The 9459-nt window shown below is 29.7% G+C and overlaps 2 protein-coding genes across 2 annotated transcripts; both read right to left on the reverse strand.

Annotated features, from left to right (window-relative positions):
• Positions 1 to 393: 393 nt before the first annotated feature.
• Positions 394 to 2866, reverse strand: LOC138938349 (putative gustatory receptor 28b). Its single transcript, XM_070305266.1, has 7 exons — positions 2567 to 2866; positions 2147 to 2412; positions 1631 to 1984; positions 1113 to 1368; positions 975 to 1043; positions 760 to 846; positions 394 to 480 (listed from the first exon to the last, which is right to left on the reverse strand). The coding sequence occupies exons 1-7, from the start codon at positions 2864 to 2866 to the stop codon at positions 394 to 396; spliced, it is 1419 nt and encodes a 472-aa protein (XP_070161367.1).
• A 3745-nt stretch (positions 2867 to 6611) lies between these two features.
• On the reverse strand, positions 6612 to 9238 carry LOC138938218 (helix-loop-helix protein 15). Its single transcript, XM_070305049.1, has 4 exons — positions 8989 to 9238; positions 7246 to 7316; positions 6992 to 7195; positions 6612 to 6908 (listed from the first exon to the last, which is right to left on the reverse strand). The coding sequence occupies exons 2-4, from the start codon at positions 7305 to 7307 to the stop codon at positions 6755 to 6757; spliced, it is 420 nt and encodes a 139-aa protein (XP_070161150.1). The 5' UTR covers positions 7308 to 7316; positions 8989 to 9238; the 3' UTR covers positions 6612 to 6754.
• Positions 9239 to 9459: the final 221 nt, after the last annotated feature.

Consider the following 9459-nt stretch of genomic DNA (forward strand, 5'->3'; position numbering starts at 1 on the left):
GAAGAGATGTGGGTGCGATACTATCTGTTCAATTAAGTAGAATGTATTTAGTTTTGTGCGAAAAGTCTAATATTCTAATATAAAGTTTAATGTTAGAAGGTAAAAAAATATTAAATATATTACAAAGTCTATTAAAGATAAAAGAGACTCCATTAAATATTTTAAATAAAAGAATTTTACATTGTTTTATTTACGTAGCTTTTATATTTACGACATTTGATATACATTAATTCTTTCGTAATTTAAAGTATAACAAAGTATAGTAAGTCATAAATAAGTCATAATTTAAAATAATAATTCTAATATAAAATTTTTTATATTAATATATCTATAATTACTCTTAAATATTATATATATATATATATATTAAATATGCATATTTTAAGACTTATATTATGCATTCTGAATAGCTTTATTCGACTCCAATGAGTTGCTCACTTGAATCATGATAACCAAATAGGTTGTTACAGTTTTCAACATCTATAAATAAGAAAAGCATAATTAATATATATCCGAGCGATTTTATAACTTATATATAGTAAATAAAATTTATATGATATTAGACATAGTTTAATATATATTTTTCATCTATGAATTTTTTATTTTTAATCAAAATAGGATTATGAAAATGGCTATTTATTATAGGAAATGTGAAAAACATTATCAAAATTTTTAAATATATTTTTTGTTTCTAGAAAATCATTCAAAAATTATTGACACAGAATTAGTTTATAAAGCAAAATGAATTTATATACAAACCATAGTTAGGACATGGTTATCCAAAGAAATACCATACGCGATAAATCTCACCGGACTTTGTAATATTTGAATACCAAATTGCTGAATCTAAAATAATTGTGGACAATAATTAATAACATAATTAATATAATAATTAATTATAATAGTTATATAATAATCAAAGATGAAAGTTATATATATATATATATATATATATATATATATCGCAACCAGACCTCCTCTTGCACACCAGATTCTGTATCGCATCCATAAATCGAGTAAATTATCTCGATAGTTTTATTTCCCTACACAAATATAAATATTAATTACTAATTAAATTTTAAATAAAATAATAAAATGCAAAATAGACTTACCTTATCGGCCGCATGTTTGCATACGCGACTTAAAAACGTAATTTTCAGTAAATGAAAGCTATTCAGTATGATCGTCACAGCTGTTTGCTGCAACACACTGTCCGTGATCTTGTGTTGTCGCGCAATATATCGAATGTACAAATTATAGAGAGATCCAGTGAGAAACATAATAATCATTCCTATCTCGAGAGCTGTCTGTACACCGAGGATAGTACATACTGTTTTTGATACTTTACACAATTGTAGGTGCACCTGTCTAAAAAAAAAACAACTTTTTAACAGCTATATAAGAAATGTTTTTAGTTGTAAAAAAACTTTTTATAAATCTCTCTTTCTTAAAGTTTTGTTTTACACAAAGAATTTGATTTAGATATTTAAAGTGTTCGATAGACAAAAATTATAAATCCTAATCTCAAGTATTTTAAAATTATTGAGTATTTTAAGAATTTAATCGATTGACTGCTATTTTTCATAGAAATTATTTTACAACAATTCACTTTATTAGTTTTATTACTCACTTGATTATTTGTAACAGATATTTACGCTTCTGACATTCCGTTATTACTGAATTCTGTTTTTGAGATCGATTTCGAAGTTTTCCTTGGAACTGTTTTTGAAAGTGAGATGGAAAATCCGACTGAATCTGCGATTTGACCGATTTTTGTTTTTTTGATAGAGAAATATTTTTTCTAGGTTGCATCTGTCGACACCATTGAGATAACATTTTTATGGGAAGCGAACATCGTTGCTCAACATCAATGATTTTAGTATAATCTTGCATTTCAAAAAAGCCCAATTTTATCTCTTTTATCGATAACATTGAATGTTCACGTAAGAGTTGGTTGATCAAATCAAACCTCATTTGTAAATATCTGCGTAACAATATGTGTTAAACATTATTTTTTTTATATTCTAATATATATTATCATCTTTAAATAATTATGACATCAATTTCTCACGTACTAATTAAAAAGAGAATACATATTTGATTAAAATAAACTTCTAAGTTGTTTATAAAGCCAGAGTTTACATACTTTACAAATATGTAGAAATCGAAAATGTTAATAGAATTGACAGCCAGTGCATAAGAATATACCACTAGAGAGCCAATTGTAACATATATATTTGAATGCATTCGCATTACAATGAAGACTACAATGCAGGTACAGAAGTTGAATGTAAACCAGGTAATCATTATTCCGATCGTTATAAAATATATTCTATCGTAGTTTACCGTCGTTCCAAGCTGTCGCAATGTTTCGTCAATCTCGAAGATATGTTTATAGCAAGCGTCGAACTTCTGCACAAATGTTAATTTATATGACGTAAATATGTAAATTTTTTTTTTTTTAAATACACATAATTTGTCGGACGATACATTCGCTCGAGTTAATATATTTCTTTTATCTTATTTAATTTACAGGATATTATATACTAATTTCACACTCGCTTACCTTCGTGTACCACCAGCCTAGCAACAGTTTAACGAGGACCAAGCAAATAATAATGTTGTCCAATATTTTGTACAGGAAATATTCCAATTTCAATAATCTAAGATCCATATAATATTCTCCCCAATGGAAGGAGCCAATATAATACACTAAACAATAAAGAAACAAAAGATAGATTAAGCTGAATATAGGTCTTGAGTGACCACGAGGATACTCAAAAACACGAAGTCCCATTAAACGGTTGAGAGTTATCACTGGTGCTATCGCCTCGGTAAAGCATTTTGGACGCGCGAATAGCTTCATAATTCCTTTCTTCCCTGTAGAACGTTATTCGATTAAACGTTCGGTTATTCTGTTGAAATTTTCTTGTCTTTAATTTTCAGCTGATTAAGTATGTGACATATTCAAAATCAGATAAAAGCATGATTAATTGGTATGATGATATGCGGAAATAAAATGTGGTTTTTGTCAAGTTCCATATTAATTTATTAATTAAAAAACGAGCGTTTTGCAAACTTAGAAAAAATTATATAATTATTATTATTATATATATATATATATATATATATATATATATATATATATACAGGGTGGGGCATTTATATTGAGACACCTAAATATCTAAAAAATAAAGCAAGATAGAAAGAAATGTTTCGGACAAAAATTGTTCGGTTCTAAGGAGTTCATAAGATGGTGCCATTAGTTTGACCTTGGGTGGAAGCGCTTCGGAGATTTCAATGTCAATGTTGTGACCCATCTTATGACCCCCTTAGAACCGAATAACTTTTGTCTGAAACATTTCTTTCTATATTGCTTTATTTTTTAGATATTTAGGTGCCTCAATATAAATGCCCCACTGTATATATATATATATATATATATAATATATTTTTATCTCTTTTCTTTACTTTATATTTACCCTAGATTAATCTATTTCTCCACTTATGTGATCATTGTGCAGCGTGTTATACTTGACTAATATAAGTTGACCTACGCAAATAGTCAATATGTTAAGTCAGACAGTATTGTGACGGTCACTTTTTCACTGCACTTTCTTCTTCAATTTTCCATAATTTGTAAGTTAATGATCTACCTTTGTTGAGCAGAAAAGAAAGAACTGAGGAGCACAAAAAGGTTCATAAAGTATTATCACGAAGAATGCAGGTGTGCTAAACGAGCGAACGTGAGCAAACGAGTCGCGGACTTTGAAGCGATCTATTATATATCTACAAGAGAGTCAACTGACCGCGAAGCAATGAGTAATTTGTTATACAAACGACCCCACAGGGCTCGCTTTTATTACTCTAATGCGTCATAAAGTACCGTCGACCTCGATGACGGCACATGTGATAATTACTGAAAGAAGATTGCGCTTTTGATCGTTATTAAATATGCAGATACTGCACGGGAGGTATCGGGATAAAGATATAAATTAATTAATTGCGATTTATAGATTTATTATATGATATAAGAAATACAAAAATATATTGGCGTAGTATACGGCCGAAATATGCTACCGTAATTTTTAATAAATACGATTCTTATTATGCTTCTTCACGAAGGGAATTTCTTACATTACATTGTAAGCTATATCTGGAAAATTGTTCAGTAATTTCAAAGCGGAACTTATATGCAGGGAAGTCGAGGATTTAGCTGATATATTAAAGAGATATAGATGAGAATTATATTTTCCTTTATAATATATTTCTTGCTGAATACTACAATACGCATCGCATGCTAATTATACATTGCAGGTACTAAACACATCGTTATGTAATATTAGATAACTTCAAAATTATGAATAAAAGAAAAAAAATAAAATTATATTTGAAATATATAGAAAGTTATTAAATATATATATATATATATATATATATATATATATGTATAACTAATAATTATATAAAAAAAGGTATTACACACACACACACACCCACACACACACACACACACACACACACACACACACACACACACACATACACACCTATGAATAGTAAGTAAATAAATTAATAAAGATTGTCTTTTTGTCCATGAATTGTACAAAGATAAATTTTTTCATGTAATGCTTCACTTATATTGTCATATTATCATTCATCCACTCTTTTATACCACTATTAATCTCTTTACATATTTAATGAAAGACAGACTCGCATAATAGTGTTGCCTCTTTATTACGTGATAGAATGTTGATTCTTGCCAAAATGAGATAATCTAATTTGCTTAACTGATTATACATGATTTTGCTCCTTGCAAAAAAAAAAAAAATAACGAACAAACAAATTTCGTCAATAATGATATCATTGATTTCGGTTTTATTCAATTTTTTATTTCTGTATTTGTTTCATTATCGTTACTCCTCCTATATCAAACAATTCCTGCTTTATTAGATATTATAAAACGGTTATGTAAAATTTATACATAAAAAATTTAATCTTGTTTATCGTTTCCACAATAAATAAGTAAAACGTCACAAAGAATTGATAGTATATAAAAAAAAAAGAGAAAGAGAGTGAGTAAAAGATTAGAAATTCACTTTAAAAAAATGCTTGTAAAGTCAATTAATCGAAAATATTAAAGTTCTCTCGAAAACATCGATGTTTATCCCTCTCTTCCGTGAAGCTTAATTAATTTCTTTCATTATGCTTACTTTGCAAGCAGCTGTCATTATCGAGATGACATATTTTGACAGGTTGAGTAGTAATATAAGAATTTTATTCGTGTAATACGCGCAAATTTAATATACTGCTTTTGAAGAACGAAAAAAATTGTAATATACTATTTTCAAGTTTACAACATGTTGAATGGATTGTCATTGCAAAAACTGTGTATTTTAATAGCTCAGAGTGATCAAGGGCTCAGCGGTGAATAATTTTATTGTTTCTAATTTTGTGTTTTTATTCGTTAAGTATAAATTTTATATTAAATACAATATATATGCGTGTCTGTCTTCGAAACATGAAAAAGATTATAACTTATTTTGTATGATTGCATTTTATGCTTTAAATTATGTATAATTGCGTAGATTAAATGCCATGTGTTTATGTATATTATTATATAATTATATTTTTATGCATCGAGACAAAGACAATTGTTTTTAATTTCGAAATTTTTATAATCAGATTATATTAAATAATATATGATGTAAAGAGAAATAAATAGCATGCGCTTTGTAATATATTCTAGTAATTGTAAAATTTGTTAAAATTTAATTTAATTTAATTTAATTTATTAAAGATAATTCTGATTTAGGTATTCAATTTTTTACAGAAATGAATCCCTTCTATTCTAATTCATCTGTCTTTTTGCAGGTCAATTTCATTCGCAATTAATCAATCAATCTCACGAAGATCTCCGAGCGATCGAGTCGAATCAGTAAAATCACATTTGCAGAGAACCGGGAAACGAGAGATGCAAGGCGACGATCCGTGAAGTTGCTCTTCTCATCGGCAATTCCATTCTTTTTCACTTAAGCACGAGCCGTATAATCGACGGCGATCGGATACGCGACCGGACCGTCGAGGGTTGTAGGAGTATTTGGGAGAACGTGGAGGGGTAGAAGTCCCATGGGGAGCTGCTCCATTGTTCCGAGGTGGCCCACTAATTCTCAGGAATCGAAGAGATTCGACAATATCGACGATAAAAACAGCGCGATCCGATGGTTTATACAACTCTTGTAATTTAGCAACGATTGTATATTTTGAGCGGTTACCAAATCTATCAAACAATAACAAATCCCTTTATTAAACATATGCTAATCAATTAGAAATTTTTTAGAATCTGGAATTCAACGGAAGATGATTTTGTAGATAAAAGCTTGCACAAGTGCAACTAAGTACAAGCGTAACATTTAACGATTATCGCAACAAGTTGAGATTCTTTTAAAGAATTATATTATAATATTGTAATTCATATGATTATTTAAATAATCTTTATTTTTCTATTAATTTTTTATTGTTCTCTTATTGTTCTTGTCACAAAATAGAAATTATTAAACTTTTTTATAGTTCTTTTTCAGTGTTTTATATTTTCAATCGTGTGCTAAAATTTTTCTACTTTTGTAATATAACTAAGCAAATATTCTGTTTTTAATTTTAGAAAAATGATTGTTTGGTTCATCCAAAATTGGAATAAGTTAATGAAGGAATCATCGTGACTTTCTCACTTTCGTTCATCGAGATACGCACAAGTTCAAGCTTGGAGGACATGATTTAGGTAAGCGATATAGCAGATTGCCAGTCGAAGGATCTCGATTTTTGAAAGCTTCTTGTCCGGTGGCAATGTCGGCAGCAACTTTCGCAATTCCGCAAACGCCGAATTGAAAGCTTCCACTCTGACTCTTTCCCTGATGGAATAAACGTTGTCTTAAGCAGCTAGCATCTCGCATATTTGTAGGAAATTCCATTTCTGAGCTTGTTGTAGCCTTACCGTGTGGCATGTGCGGTTCGATATTTCTGGGTGGCTCTTCTTCGCCTGCGTCTCTCCTCCCGCGATAAAGTGCCCGAACCAGGGGGGCTTACCCCGTTGACGGGGATGCCGTGGCCACCGTTCGCCATAGATACCGCTCTATCCTCGCTCGTAAAATCGCAATTGAAGCTCTTCATGTGCCTCGACTGCGATACGAGAATGTTCCTTTCAAAGAGATTTAGTCTGATCTGTGTCACGAAAGATTATCTTCTCACCTTCGTCGTTGTAGATCCCCTTCACATAATACATCAATTCGAGATGTAATTTCGCTTTCCATAGCACGTGGCTGTAATTATAATTGCAATAACCATTGATGGGGTACGAAATAACACAGATAACTAGGCGGCAAAATTGATTTTGTTAACATTACAACCACCAACAACGTATTTTGTCGCACAATTCGCGAGTTTAATTTTAGAAACACTTATCTGATTTGTTTTTAATTTGTATCATTTGCTTAATAACCGATCATTTTATTATTTCTTGTGCCAAGGAAAAACCGATTTCAAATTTGTCACGTAATTTATTGTTAAAATTACAATCATAAGTTGTATGTAATATCGAACTTAATATTAATCTAATTATTTTATAATATATTTATAGATTTATGTTTGTGACATTTTATTTATTATACAATTTTTAGGCAAAATATATTATTAAAATATATTATGTATATAATATAAATATAAATAATAATAATAAAATAATATAAATAAAAATAAGAAAAATAATTAATAATATAAATAATATATTAAATATAATCACCATCGCTAATTGACAATTTCATATTTTTATATAAAAAAAATATATCATTATAGCAACATTAACTGAATAATAATCAAATTTATTACATCAGTAAGACTCTTGGGGGAATTGCAAAAATTGCAGCGCAAAAGGGTTGATTCTATAAGAATATTGGGGTTTGGTCGGCGATAATTGGATAGCCAAATATTTGTCAAGCACACAACCGTAACTTATGTAACAGAATTATGATCTCATGATAAAGAATAAAAGGAGAAATAAACAAGTTTCTAGAAAGCAAAATATTACATTAAAAATGTTTAGTATTTGCCGTATACGAAGAAAAGCGTAAATTTTAGAAAATGCCGAATTTTATCGTGTCATCGAAACAGTCTCGGTTCGATGCCGATTTATAGGAAAGGTATTGCATTATTAAGCGAAATGCGGTTCACGCTCTGCATAAGTGTGGCGCGTTCTTTCATCAAGTATTGACGAAAAGCAACCCCGGGTCCAATTCGATCTGATTCTCATGGTAAACCGGCAATTTGTATGAGCGTTCACGCTTCTCTTTCTCTTTCTCTTCGACTTTTTTTTTTAATATTTCAGATTTCTTTAAAATTTCAGGCGACAAGTCTTCTTGACGCTTCTTATAATATTTATCGTGGCACTACTATTTAATCAAATCGATACGATTCCCTATGGATTTTTTTATTTTTACGACTTTACACGTCGTACTTTTTTATGTAAATCCAATTTTGTAGAGAAAGCATCTTGTAAAAAATTTGTACAAAATTTTATATATATACTTTATATATAAAATTTATATATAAAATTTTATATATATACTTTATATATAAAATTTACACACACACACACACACTCTCTCTCTCTCTCTCTCTCTCTCTCTTCCTTAAAGCTTTATACATAATATTTATATTAGAAAATTTGTAATCTCATGATATATAAACAAAAATTTAATTGATAACAAAGACATTACATAATAGCAAAAATTTTAATTTTAATTATCATTTAAAATTAGAAATCAAGATTAAGATTTATAACAATTTAATTCTAGAAATTTCGAAAAATGTTAAATAATACAATAGTTTTAATTTTCAATATTTTTTATAAAGTAACTCTCTGTTTTATATCAATACTGATTATTATTTGTATTGTTATATAATAATTAATATGTTTTCTTATTTATTTTTACTCACCACGAGTTTCTAGAATAGAAAGACTTTCGAAATTGTCTCATCCGATTTGAGGGAACATCATTCTTCTCTCACTCATCTCATATTAAATAATTGCGGATAAAATCTTATCCGATCACTTTCTATTAATTTCAGCACAATTTCGCAGATTTTTCAAAACATCCCACTCCACTGCAAAAACTACAAAATGGCTCGTTTATCTATCGAATCTGAATCGCGATTAAATCGACCTCGATTGTTAAACTTATCCGCGGCAATAAGATTGTCTCTGGCAATATCTCGATCTCCCGGCTTCGACGAGATCGTCGGAAGAGACAACGGCAGCATCCCTGTCGGGAAAAGGGAAGGGCGAAGTTTGGTTATACTCGAGCTCGCGAGTAGGGGTTGTTTCATCCCCCATAACCACGCCCTTGGTCCCGGTGTTGCAGGCTTCGTCGCCCTCCCGTTTCCCCAGCATCCCTGACGAGCATCCCG

The sequence above is a fragment of the Polyergus mexicanus genome, unplaced genomic scaffold, assembly GCF_030449975.1.
Source record: "Polyergus mexicanus isolate NDT 795.1 unplaced genomic scaffold, iyPolMexi1.0 SCAF_12, whole genome shotgun sequence".
Classification (NCBI taxonomy): domain Eukaryota; kingdom Metazoa; phylum Arthropoda; class Insecta; order Hymenoptera; family Formicidae; genus Polyergus; species Polyergus mexicanus.